The sequence below is a fragment of the Chinchilla lanigera genome, unplaced genomic scaffold (assembly GCF_000276665.1).
Source record: "Chinchilla lanigera isolate Chin_1 unplaced genomic scaffold, ChiLan1.0 scaffold00066, whole genome shotgun sequence".
In the NCBI taxonomy this organism is placed as follows: Eukaryota; Metazoa; Chordata; class Mammalia; order Rodentia; family Chinchillidae; genus Chinchilla; species Chinchilla lanigera.
The window spans coordinates 13,009,261-13,023,059 of record NW_004955467.1 but is presented as its reverse complement, the minus strand read 5'-3'; the positions used below and the strand labels follow the sequence as shown (position 1 = coordinate 13,023,059).

The following is a 13,799-nucleotide window of genomic DNA, read 5'->3' as shown; positions in this document are numbered from 1 at the left end:
GTAAGGCCTGAACACTGAAACTAAGTACTAAAAAAAAAAAAGTGAAAACACTTCAGGGAAACAAGAATGAAGAGACAACCACGGAATGGGAGAAAATGTTTCTAAACTACACATTGGACAATCAGTTTATAATGAGGATATGTAGGAACTCCAAAACTCAAAAAACTCAAGTAATACAATTAAAATATAGGGAGACCGCAGCTGTGGCCCAGTGGTAGCATATTTGTGCCGGGCATGTGGTAGGCGGAGCCTGATTTCCAACGCTGTAAAAAACGAAGGGGGAGGGAAGTAATAGACCTCAATAAATTTCTTAAAAGACATGCAAATGGCTAAAAGGTTTTTTTTTTTAAACGTTCAATATCACTAATCTCACAGAAATACAAATAACTCCAGTAACAAATGCCATTACCAAGCTTGTTTCATTTTGTTTGTTTGGGGGACAGGGTCTCACTATGCAACTCAAGCCCTGAATTCACTATGCAGCCAAGGCTGACCTCGTACTCGTGGTGATCCTACCTCTGCTTCCCGAGTGTGGGATTACAGGTGTGCGCCACCATGCCCGGCAATAGGAGACTTATTGATCTGATAAAAAGAAATTAAATGAGCAGGCAGAGAAAACAAAACCAAACAAATGACAAAACAAAACAAGAAAATCAGTATAAAGAAAACATTAAGGAAAAAAAGGATCTACATGTGAGAAAACAGCTTAAACACAAAAAGGAAAAACTGTAAAGAACAAAACTTCTGGCTAAAGATGTTTATTTTAATTTAGACAAAATGATATACATATTGAAAATTGGGCAATGTATAATTTTGCTCAAAAGAAGCAGGCAAAGGTGAGGGGGGATGCAAAAGCATTATCACTACAGAGATAAACCAGTCTCAGCTGGTAGAAAAGAAAGGTTCTTTCTCAAAAGAACCAAACTGACAGTGCAAGATCCAGTACAATTGGAAACTTTGTTAAAAACAAGATTCAATGGATGACCACCAAAGGACAAGACCCTCACCTTGCTGACAATGTCACTGTGAGATATAAAACAAAGTAACAAAGAAGGCGGCTAGACTCATGCCCAACCAATGAGAAAGGGCGAAGTGCTGAGGGGGTCACGAAGAGATACAATGGAAGATGAGAACAGTACATATATCAAGGGCTGATGATAAGCTGTGAGCTCAGGGTGTTCCTGGATGTTCTACACAGAGAGAAGATGATAATGACGGACAGAAAAACACAAAACTCAAGTCTTTAGGAGAGCAGATTTCAAAAACCCAGAATCAACTCCAAGGCCTTAAATTAGGCTAAGGAAGTCAGAAGACACCAAATACAACAACTCAATATGAAAGGTGACCCCAAGAAAACAGAAGGCAGCAAACCTAGATGAACCACACATAGTGGTACACGCCTGCAATCCTGGCACTAGGGAGGCTGAGACAGGAGGATTGCCATGAGTTTAAGGCATTTTGGGGCTACATAGTGAGTTCAAGGCCATGAACCACACATAGTGGTACACACCTGCAATCCCAGCACTAGGGAGGCTGAGACAGGAGGACTGCCATGAGTTTAAGGCACTCTGGGGCTACATAGTGAGTTCAAGGCCGGCTTAAACTGCATAGCTAGACCCTGTCTCAAAAAACCAAAACGAACAAATAAACAAACAAAAACTTAGCCAGGCACAACCCACAAAGAACAAACACATACGGGAGACGGATCAACAGTAAATTACAATGACAAAGAAAACAAGAATAGCACAAACTAAAGACTGACTCCAGGTAGAAACGTGGAAATTAGTGACGAAAGACTGACAACTATAAAGGAAAAAAGCAGTAGGACTACAAAGGGAAAGATGAAAGGAAAGTCCACGCTCAGAAAAGAGATTCGCAGTAAATACACAGAATGTTGGTGACAACAGTGTGGGTGTTAGACTGTGGGCAATTTTTCTTACTCTACTCTCCAAATTATCTTTGGTGAACATGAACTGTTTGTAGAACATCTAATGAAGGAAAGTCCAGAGGGAACAGGCTCATCAAAAGCACTGACACTTTCTTTTTTCTGAGTGTTTAAAGCAACACTGCTATGGGAAGATGATGCAAGAAAAAAGGCAGAGCTGCTGATCTGTTTTGCTCTTCTAAGCACTGTAGAGCAGCTCCACTGGAGAAGAATCAGAACACAAGATAGGCGGTCACAGGATAAGGATTAGTTTTTTGTTTTTTGGTGTTTTCTGGTACCAGGAATCAAACTTAGGACCTTGCACTTGCCAAGCAAGGCACTGTGCCACTGAGCTATACCCCGGCCCAGGATTAGTTTTAACAGATTTAAACATTCTAGTCCAGAATTACCTCCCAATATGCTGACTCAAACACAGACCTGAGATTTCAGAATTAAGTCAGACTCTCTAAAAAGCAGCAGGGAAGGAGAGAAGTAACTTAAAGTTTTGAGAAGGACTAATCCCATACTGATTTTCATAACTGAGGAAAAGGAAATTTCCAAACCATAGACTGAAAAGTTTACTGTAAGTTTCTGAAATTTAAAAAGAAAAAAAGAGTAGCTCATCACACAGAATCTATAATCCCTTAGAAAGCCAAGTCTTTCCTATAGGAGATGACATGAGTTCAATAAGAAAGCCACACTAACCTCATTTCTTTTTTGACAGGATTACTAGGTCAAAAAATTCAAAGAAAGGCACAGACAGTGTTCTGTCCCAAGTTCATTGGGGCACATAATCCGGTTCTTCCCGACAAAAAGAGGAAATATGGACTGATAACAGAGTACGACCTATAAGCAGTGCGTCTGTGCTTAATGGTTTCAGGTACTGCTCCACTCACTAACAAGAGGATGAAGCAGAAGCCACGGCTATTAAGGAGGAGGGGAGACACATTGAGGAACGTATCTAACAGGGTACACGGTAAAAACAGAGGCTTGAAATCAACAAGATATAATTTAATAGGGGTAAATGAAAAGGTAATTTTTAAAGTGTCTCCAGTACAAAGTAAGAAACTTTTCTTGAGACAGGATCTGGCTAAAATGTCTAGTCCAGCCTCAAACCCTATTCTCCTACAGCAGCCTCCCTTTTCAGCCTCCCTGGAAAGGACTGTTTCAGTAGGCCCAGTTCCAGGAGAAAAGATCTGGATGCTTTGCCCAGAAGATAAGCACTACACTAAGAACTGGCTAAACAGAGATGGCAGGACAGTCTTTCTACTCTCTTCGTGAAGCCAATCACATCTACCATCTTATACCTCATCTTAGGCAGGACATGTAGAAACTGGAAAGAATACAGAAAGGAGGACGGGGGGGGGGGACAGGGTCCCCCTGTTTGGGGGACAGGGTCTCACTATGCAACTCAAGCCCTGAACTCACTATGCAGCCAAGGCTGACCTCGTACTCGTGGTGATCCTACCTCTGCTTCCCGAGTGTGGGATTACAGGTGTGCGCCACCATGCCCGGCAATAGGAGACTTATTGATCTGATAAAAAGAAATTAAATGAGCAGGCAGAGAAAATAAAACCAAACAAATGACAAAACAAAACAAGAAAATCAGTATAAAGAAAACATTAAGGAAAAAAAGGAAAGCCAGGAAGCCAGGACACAGAAGTTTAGGAAGGAAGCAGTAAGCCGGTACTTCATCACCTGCAGGGTTGTGAGAAAAAAGAATTTAACAGTGTTGTTCTAAGAGTCACACAGCAACCATTCGATAGTAACTCCTAGAAAGCAATGCTCAACTCTGAGGAGATATCCAAAGACAAAGCTGGCTTCTTCACAAACGGTTCCTGTAACCATCACTAGGTGTTCTGGCAGGTGCAAAAGGACCCAAAGGACTTCCAGTGCTGAGCAGGAGATTGGTCTAGATGACCTCAAAGTTCCCTTCAAACCATGAGAGATTTGACCTTGGAGATAAGGAGACAGTAGCTGTTTGACACTGAGTCATTCAAAAGCAGCAAATCTTTCAATGCAGAATGGTCTGATGCAGAATGTTCCAGACCGTGTTCCCAAATGCTGGCAGGGTGATTAGAAATACAGGGTTCAGTAAGATCAGCGGGACCCTGGGCAAGTCTCTCGTCCTCTCAGAACCTTAGTTTTCTTATCAGTAAAATGTAAATGATAAATACCTTCCTCTCACAGGACTGTTGAAAGAATAAGTTAACCACATAGTTGAGTAACAGGAACACAGCATTTAACAAATGAATTTTTATTATGGCTGCTGGCATTAGTAATAAGAACAAATAACTTGATGCTTGGTATAACTGCAGAAGTCAAGATGTCTTCTCCAACATCCCCATTAACCCAAGAGGTTGGGTCAATTAGATGACTACTTATGGGGAAGAGAATGCAGATAATGATAAGAACTAACATTAATAGGGCGCCTACTATGTGTCAGGCACTGTTCTAAGAACTTAGGCAATCCTGCCTAAGGCACATTTTAATATTGCTCCTTAAAATGAGCAACCTTCCCCCAGCTGACACCCAGGTAGGCCTATTATTGTTTTTAGAATATCTTCAGAATTATGAGATCAGAATTGCTTGTCCAAACTTTTACCCCAAAAAAAATCATTTAAAAATTAAAACTTAGCTCCAAAAGTGATCCTATTAAGTATTGTATTCCCCATTTACGGAAAGGAGACTAAAATGTAAAAAGGTTTAATAACATGCCCCAGTCACAAAAGATTTCAGGAAAATCTGTCACTCTAAAGAGCTCCAACAAAAATGGGGAAGAATTACAAATATGTGATCAGGGATGCTTCATGAAGGAAGCAGTGCCTCAACTAGATGAGGCACGGACAAGGCAAGGCCAGTGAGCAGAATAAAAGGTGTGAACAGTACCAGAGGCTGGGACGGGAAGTCAACAGGTGTGGTGAAACTATAGGGCTGTGAAAGGGACTCAAAGGTCTGCCTGGTCCAGATCATGCAGGCACAGGAGTGCCAAGCTGCACAGCTGTCCAGAGCCTTCATAGGGCTTCTCCTGAAACAGAAATCCACTCAAGGAGATGCCTGAAACCTCAGCCTGCAAGGAAAACAAGGTCCTGTTTCTGACTTAACTCCCAAAGAAGGAAAAAGTAACGCAGCTTTTAGAGTTGAGCATTATATCCACGCTACTCTGCCTGGTAGGCTCAGCTGAGGGACACAATCTGAGTCTATGTATTACATAAGAACAGACCAAAGGAATCAAGACCAAGGCTTTTGAGTCAGATAAACCTGGACTAGAATCCTAATTCTACCTTTATTAGCTGCATACCTCTGAGCAATTTAGTGAACTCCTGGAACCCATTTCCTTCTTTGCAAAGTAATGAAAAAAAATATACACACACACACACACACACACACACACAAACCTCCCTTATAGGGATGCTGTGAGAAATAAATATGTAATATGCTTAGCACAGTGTCTGGTAAGAAAGCAAGTTTCCAACAAATAGTAGCAATCCTTCCATTCATTTAACATGTTTAGTTTTTCTTTTATCAAGAAGGCAAGGCTACACGAACTCACACAGGACAACACACACTTTAACACGCATTCAGAGAACAATCTATTGAGTGCCTTTGTAAACAAATTTGCAAATACAACAGAAGGAAGACTCTTGCATTCAAAGATTGGTATTAGAGTGGAATAACAAGTAAAGATGTAGATTCATTACAAAGGAGCAATCTTCCCTTATATATAAATTGTTAGGTAAAACTAGAGCAGATTACTACAAATGATAATTCAGGATGACTGCTAGGGAGCACAATACCCTAATAAAACAAAAAATAAAAATAAAATGAAATCACCTATTCAACTGCAGGGGCAAGTTTAAAACCCAGGGCAGGATTAATTTAGCTTTCTCTGATAATAGACTATTACTAGGTGGTTTGCATTTACCATGCATTCATATTATCAATACAAGAGCTAACAGTTTTCCTCCACCAATCCTAAAATTGCTCTAGCTTCTTTAAAAGGTCTTACTGTGATGCATTACTACTACCTTTTAAGGTAAGAAAAGTTAAAGCCTCTATGATAAAGGAAGAAAATGAGTTAAGAGTCCACAGAAACACAGGTTCTCATCTCATCTCTGCCACCAACCGGTGACTTTCTCTGGGCCACCTCAGGAAAGACAATCTTTTTTTTTTCTAGCTTTCACATCTGAGACACAGCTGATGGCATCTCAAACTTTACACAGATGACCTAAGAATGGGGACTTCACAAGTCCCTTCCTTCGGGAGTACTTAGGTGAGGATAGGATAGGCAGGGCAAAGCCAGAAGGAGGCAATGACAAAGAAATGTCACGCTCCTGGCAAGTGTGGAAAAGTTCCCCAACAACACCCTGTACCTTTCTTCATCATATCTCGGTCCAAAGCTACATTTCTCTGGGCAAGATTTACTTCTGATCGAAAATGGAAGCGCTTTGCTCGCTGTTCTTTCTTTTCAATTGCTTCCTGGAAAGTACAGAAAAAGGCAAAGAGGTAAAACACGGAGGAGGAAGAAAGTTAAATCCAAATACAGTAAGATACATCAGTAACAACCCTAAAATAAATCAGAAGAAATAAGGACCACTGAATTTTGAATGAGTTTTACAAGGAATCGGGTATTTACATTTAATGTGGATATATATTATCACTCCTATAATTTGTAGTTATCTCCATCCTATCATAGCCTATCACTGTGCTTGGAACATAGAAGCGATACAATGGGTGTTCACGAAGTTTTTTGACATTCATTATCAAAATGCAATCATGCCAACAAATTACAATTCAATGATCTCAATATCTCAATTTTCCAGGTATGGCAAATGAGGCACAATAAAGTAAAAAATTCTTGCTGAAAGTATTTCGGGGCAGATCTTCTGATTTCAGTGCTATTTCTAGGAGCCTCCACCACCACCACCACTTCACATTTCTGTGGCATGGTAATCACACCTATCAAGCTCTTCCACATTCTGTTGCCCGAACAGTCCACTCCCTAAAGCTAGTTCTCCATTTAAAAATAACACCGAAGCGGGCTGGGGATTTAGCTCAGCGGCAAAAGCGCCTGCCTGGCAAGCGCAAGGTCGTGAGTTCGGTTCCCGGTACCGGAGAAAAACCAAAAAAAAAATAAAAATAAAAATAAAAATAACACCGAAGCAAAGAAACCCTCCTCTATTCTAGGCTTGAGTCCACAGAATTGCCAGTTTTCATTTTTAAGTGACACGCACTGACACTTCACTGAAAAAATAATCAGTATTATAAGTTTCTTCCAAGAGCTAAAATAAATCCAGGTCCAACTGTGGCTTTCTAATGGCTCTTAAGAATCCTTCACTAATTGTATACTGACTTTGCCACACTAATTGAAGGTCTGATTCTGCAAAGCTTGTGGGGATTGGTAAAGCAGCAACACTTCAGTTACTCCCAATGTTATGCTAATTCTCTTCACTGAAGTACTCCTACTACAAACAACAATCTATTTTCCTTCAGTAGCAATTTAAGCACCAACTGTGGACTACAGATCTTTCTCCCATTTAATGGCATATAATGTAGGCAAATAATGTAGGATTAGAAAACGTCTACTCCTTTTTCAATTACAATACGAAAACCTTTCCACTTTATTCTATTTTCTTGTATGTCTAAAAACCATACCGGAGAAAAGCTTTTACTTTTGGCCTTTAAGAAATCTGAGACAGAGGTATGTGTGGTGGCATGTACCTGTAATCCCAGCATTCTGGAACAGTAAGGCAGGAGCCACCAATTTGAGCCCAGCCTGGGCAACTCAGCTACTGAGACCCTGTCTCAAAATTTAAAAAAAAAAACTTTTTAAGGGCTAGGGACATGGCTCAGCACAAAGGTCCTGGATTCTACCCCTAGTACTGTAAAGATAAAAAAAGACATACAAACACAGATGAAATATAAAAAGGCTGTAAAGATATATTTTTATTTTTGCTTTTAGACAGCCAACATAGCAATACTTACTTTTATTCAGAAATGTAATTCAAAGTTCTATTCCAAACTTAACTGTGTATATTTAAGTGAGGGGGGAAATGTCTAATCTGGATTAAATATGTATTGACTATTGACAAGGAAAATAACAGGTTTCATTCACTCAGGTGTTACATAAAAGTGGTGCTATGCTATCACTAGATAAAAGGCAATATTCTCAGGTACTGAGAATAATTCAGTTGACTTGGCTTTCAAAGTTTAGACAGATACACAGTCAAGAAATCTTATTTTTCTAAGTCTGCAACTGGTAAGGAATAAAAACATTTACTAACAGCCAAACATGCTAGGTGCTTTCCACGTTTTGTTTTATTCAAACAGAAACAGCACACATTTTTCAAGAAAGAACGTAGTAATTTATTTATTTATTTATTTATTTATTAAATTTTATTTTAGATTTGTTTTCTGAGGTTTTTCTGTTGCTATTGTTGTTGCTGCTGTTGTGTTTGAGACAGGGTCTCGCTATGCAGTTCAGGCTGCCCTTGAACTCACTATGTAGCCCAGGCTGGTCTCAAACTCACATGATCCTACTGCCTCAGCCATCCAAGTGCTGGTATTACATATGTGAGCAACCATGATGGGCTAAACACAGTATTTTTAAAAACCATTCCCGGTAGAGAATTCTTTCCCAGAATTGGCTAAGTACAGGCACCTAGGTATAGTGATTTTATCTTTTTGTGGATGAAAAAATACAAAATGGTCCCTGGATGTTTTCAGAATACATGAAGTATCATTGTAGAACAAAAAGGTGTTGTGTTGTTTTTTTTTTAAGATTTAAAATCTAGCAACAAAAAAAAAGGAGATAAAGAATACTTATTGTTCTGCTTATCCTAGGGACCAAGTTCATTAAGTTCACCAGCTTATCAAATTGAAGGAATCATGGTGTGTCTTACCTTGGAGGTGACATCAATTCCAGTGATGAAGCTGCCAGCCTTGTTTTCATATCTTCTGCTTGTGTCCTAACATAAAGAGGAAGGGTGAGAAATCCTGACAGCAACTGAGGAAAAATCCAAATAAAAGGCAGTCCGATAACTGGTTCACTTTCAAGTCATCCTCTTCAGCAACCCTTCCCCACCCAGGACAACCCCTCATTAAGAAGCCTTTCCCAAGACTCCACAGTAGAAATCAACCACTCCCATAAGAAGTCTTTTTCCTGTCTAAAATCTTAAATATTCCAACAACTGAAGGTATCCAAGTAAATGAAAATCTAAATGATTTTATGAAAAATGTCAAAGATGAGGCACTGCACACACCTGTAATCTCAGCACTTGGGAGGCTGAGGCAGGAGGATCGTTGCAAGTTCGAGGCCAGCCTGGGCTACAAAGCGAGCTCAAGGTCAGCCTGAATTGCATAGCGAGACCCTGTCTCAAAAAGACCAAATAAATAAATAAATAAATAAAAGATGAGGCACAGTCATTGATTTCCCCAAATGCAGACGGGACAAAAATGCCCATGCAAGGCCACCAGGTGGAGCACAAGCCCCCATCCAAATGCAGGAAGACCGGCCCACCTAGAATTCCTGGGGGAAAACACAGCAGAGTGCAATGAAAAGAGGACGGGATGTGAACAGGGACCAAACTCTCAGTTCCGATACTTCCCACACTATATGTACAATTTCCTGGGCCGGTCTGGGCCTTGGTTGCCTCCAAGCTTATCTTTCTGATCTTTTTTTCTGCTCTCCCAACAAAACATTTCTCCAACAAAACAATCTTGTTCCCATCTCAGAGCCTGATGTTTGTTGTCCCTGCTGGGAACATTCCCTTCCAATCTGCACATGGTTGACTCCTTTTTGTCATTTACAGCTCTGTTTTTTTTTTTTTTTTTTTTTTTTTTTGGTTTTTCTCCGGTACCGGGAACCGAACTCACGACCTTGCGCTTGCCAGGCAGGCGCTTTTGCCGCCGAGCTAAGTCCCCAGCCCCCAGCTCTGTTTAAATGTCACCATCTCAGAGGACTTCTCCGGCCATCCTATCACCTTCTGCTTGATGCTCTGCAAACCCCTGTATTTTCTACCCACTAACATGTTTATCGTCTTCATAGAACTTAACACTAATGGAAATCATTCATCTACTGTGTCCCCACTAGAACTTAAACTCCAGGAGGGAATTTGATCTTGATGTTGATCAGGCACGCAGAACGCAGAAATACGCCTAACATACAGTGGGTGACTGGATACAAATATGTTGACCTGAATGAATGGATGTTGATACTTATGTTACAACTGCAGTGATATTTAAATAAAACAATGTAGCAAATGGCAAAATGCCATTATGTTAATTGACGCCACACTCATGATCATTTGCTAATCACTAAGCATCCTAACTTAGTCTTTTGCCACAACTTCAGTTTAAAAAACAAGATTTGCTGACATACTGTTTTTAAAAAGCTGATGTGTGATACCGATGGCCAGGCCTAACTGGACATAGGACTTCCAAACCACAGCAAAACATACCTGATCATTCCCGCAGTGGTAAAAGAGAGACGAAGGGACGTAGCGGTCCTGATAATTTGACTTCACTGCGGGTCAGATGCTAGGGCTACGAGGTAGGGGCTACAGAGCAACGGAAATGCGCGGACGCAAGATGACCCTTAAGTCACAACAGTAACAGTGCCTGAGACTGTCAGGTCCAGCTTTTCCAAGAGAAAGAACGAGTGCCATATTTAACAGACACCAACTCCACAGGAGCAGGACCTACAAGGAGACTTGGATGCGGGTGCACAGAACGGCTCCTTCTGGGCCGCTCCAGGTTCTGTTCCCGCCCGGGACTCCCCGTTTATCTCAACCCTAGCCCCTGCTCACTCACTCCCTAGCACATCATGGCTCGGAGGGGCTGCGATGGGGTGTCTTCAACTCTCTCCCCGATCACCCCACCTCCAGCCCTCTCAACACCCATTTCCGGCGCCCCGGCGTCCTTTATCTCGCTCGGGGTCTCGCCTTAAACCCGTCCTCCGGCCCCCGACGCCCGCGCTCCATCTCCCTCCCCCAACTTCCCCGGGTGGGACCCGGGCCACCTCCCCTTCCGGTCCCCGTCGGTCGGGGCGATCGCTCCGCGACCTCCTCCTCACCCCCCGTCCCCCGCCCCCTGCCCGTACCGGGATCAGTTCCTTTAGAGAGCGCCGCACCGGCACGATCTCTAGCTCGCCCTCTTCCACTTCCATGGGCTCCGGCTCACCACGCTCCAAGCCGGACTCCACTTCAGGCGACGGAAGCCCCAGAGCTGCACCCACGGGGGCCTCTGCCTTCACCGACACTCGCAGGCCGCGCACGGCCGCCATCGCTGCCCGCCGGCCGCACCACTGAGAATTCTCCCAGCACACAGGCCGGCTAGAGCGCCGCCTCCATCGGCCACAGAGAAGCACTGCTGTTCCCTAGAGTGCCGTCTACTTCGTCCTGAAAGCCGCCGTCAGCACCACCGCCCCCTGGTAGGCAGGAGGAACCCGGGCGGGCTTGGGGTGGGATCCGGTGAGAAGGCGGGACCGGGCGGGGGCGGGGCCTGGAAGAGACCCTTGTCTTCTGGGGCTTACAAAATACCCGCCCCATAAAGAGTAAACCTGTAAGTGAAGCTAGATCCTTTTTTTTTTTGGTTTGGTTTGGTTTTTCTTCCGGTACCGGGAATCGAACTCACGATCTTGCGTTTGCCAGGCAGGTGCTGTGCCGCTGGGCTAAATCCCCAGCCCCAATAAAGCTAAATCCTATGGGACACTATGTTTCAGACACTTCCAAGCCCTTGAACCCTTACAATAATTTTATGAGTCTATTCTCTATTATCTTCATTTCACATAAGGAAACTGAGGCATAGAAATTTACCCAGTTTGCTTAAAGGATTAAAACAGGTTGCTTAAAGGATTAAAACATGGATCCAAGCCATGCGTGGTGGCGCACGCTTGTAATCCCAGCACTCGGGAGGCTGAGGCAGGAGGATCATTGCGAGTTCCAGACCAGCTTGGGCTACAAAGTGTGCTCAAGGCCAGCCTGAACTGCATAGTGAGACCCTGCCTCAAAAAGACAAAAACAACAACAACAACAAAAACGTGGATCTGAGCCCAGACAGTGCGGCTCCTGAGCCCAGAATGGCCTTTGGTCTATCACCTCTTGACAATCTATAGGTTAATAAATAGTTGATTGCCTTGTAAACGCTGACTCTTTCCAGTTCTCCAGTAATTAACCCATTTTGTATACTTAAAAAGTTGGAGGGGCTGGGTATTTAGCTCAGCGGCACAGCGCCTGCCTGGCAAGCCGAGGGTCGTGAGTTTGATTCCCAGTACCAGAAAAAAAAAAAAGTAAAAAGTTGGTATACTTCGCCCCAAGAGAGTGGTGACCAGCCCAAAGGCCAGAGTTCAAACCCCAGTTTCATGACTGCTGGGACCTCCATCCACAGCAGACCTTGAGCTTGATTTTCTGTAACTATTTTTGACAAGAGCAGGGTTGGGAAAGGGCGTGCCTTGGCTTGTGTGGGCGTACCCCTGCTCAGTTTTTGCTTTGAGATCTTTTTCTTTTGTTTCTTTTTTTGAGACAGGGCCTCGCTATGCAGTTCAGGCTGGCCTTGAACTCACTTTGTAGCCCAGGCTGGTCTCAAACTCACAACGATCCTCCTACCTCAGCCTCCCGACTGCTGGGATTACAGGCGTGCGCCACCACGCCGGGCTTGAGACCTATTTTTGCAGCTTCCTCTCCATGTAACCTTGGGCTATTTCTGGCCCCTCCTGAGCCGATCTTCCCAGCTGAGGAAGAGGTGGGTAAGTCTTTGAGGCCCCACTAGACCTGCTTATGGAGGAATAAATAATTATAAATCAAGGAAGACCATCAGCAGAATGAGATACCACGTGTGATCCTGGGCAAGTCATTTAACTCTTTAAGTCTGAATTCCTTCAACAGTAAGCTAGAACTGTGTCACACACCTACAGAGAAGGTTTCAGGGGTTAAATGAGGTTATATGTTAGATGCGGAACCCAACACAAGTAGAACAGTACATCTTAGTTTTTCTTAAATTGGGGCTAAACAACAGGACAAATACAAGATGGAATTTATTAAAAGGCTGGTTTTGCTTAGTGAAAGTAACAAAATAGTTACAAAGTTGGATTGAATGCATAGAGCACATTTTTTTTTTTTATTTTTTTCATACCAGGAATCAAACTCAGGACCTTGCGCTTGCCAGGCAGGTGCTTATGCCACTGAGCTATATCCCCAGCCCAAGCACATTTTTTTTAAAAAAGCATTTCAAAAGAAATTTGTGCATGAGGTGGCTAGCTATGGGTGAGGGTCTCACGCCCCCTTATTCCACTGGTTTTCTAGGACCATAGGAGTTGGGGATGGGAGAGGAAGAAGCATTCCCTCCTCTGCAATGGACATCAGCAGGCCAGTCCAGAAGGCTGAGAAGGCTCCCCTCTGTGCTGAGCAAGGGTCCTGCTACTTGAGGATTTGATACCCAGAGGACCCTCCATTGCACCCCAGTGCAGTTCAGAGGAGACCCAACCTCAGACCTGGCAGGTAATTCTGGAACCCCACGCAAACCAAGGCAGTCCTGACAGGACACTAGAGCTCCTGTCAGGAAAGCCTTTTATGCTTTTCCCTAGTGAGTCACTGTTAGGTTTACATGTGGATGTGCCCGCCAAAGCCTCAGGTACTCATAGGTGGGGCTTTTGCAAAGAGATTGAATCACGGGGGACGTTATAGCTGAGTGTGGTGTTAGGAGGTGGGGCCTGTTCCGAAGGGGCAGGTCACTGAGAAGTGTGGCCCCGAAGGGTACATCCTCTCTCTTGGCTCTCTGGTTCCTGACTCCCTTAACATGAGCAGCTTTTCCTCCGCCAGGCCCTTCTGCTCTGATGTCCAGCCTTGGAGCCAACTGACTATGGGCCAAGGGGTGAGCC

At 43.3% G+C, this 13,799-nt stretch overlaps 1 protein-coding gene across 2 annotated transcripts in view; it reads right to left on the bottom strand.

Annotated features, from left to right (window-relative positions):
- The window catches only part of LOC102017649 (chromosome unknown open reading frame, human C17orf85), a 31,407-nt gene extending 20,102 nt beyond the window's left edge, over positions 1-11,305 (bottom strand). For both annotated transcript variants that reach the window (XM_005399706.2, XM_005399707.2), the window contains exons 1-3: positions 11,025-11,305; positions 8,827-8,892; positions 6,298-6,403 (exon numbers count right to left, since the gene is read on the bottom strand). In XM_005399706.2, the coding sequence (XP_005399763.1) occupies positions 6,298-6,403; positions 8,827-8,892; positions 11,025-11,207 (355 nt within the window). In that variant the 5' untranslated portion in view covers positions 11,208-11,305. The remainder of the gene's footprint in view (positions 1-6,297; positions 6,404-8,826; positions 8,893-11,024) is intronic.
- Positions 11,306-13,799: the final 2,494 nt, after the last annotated feature.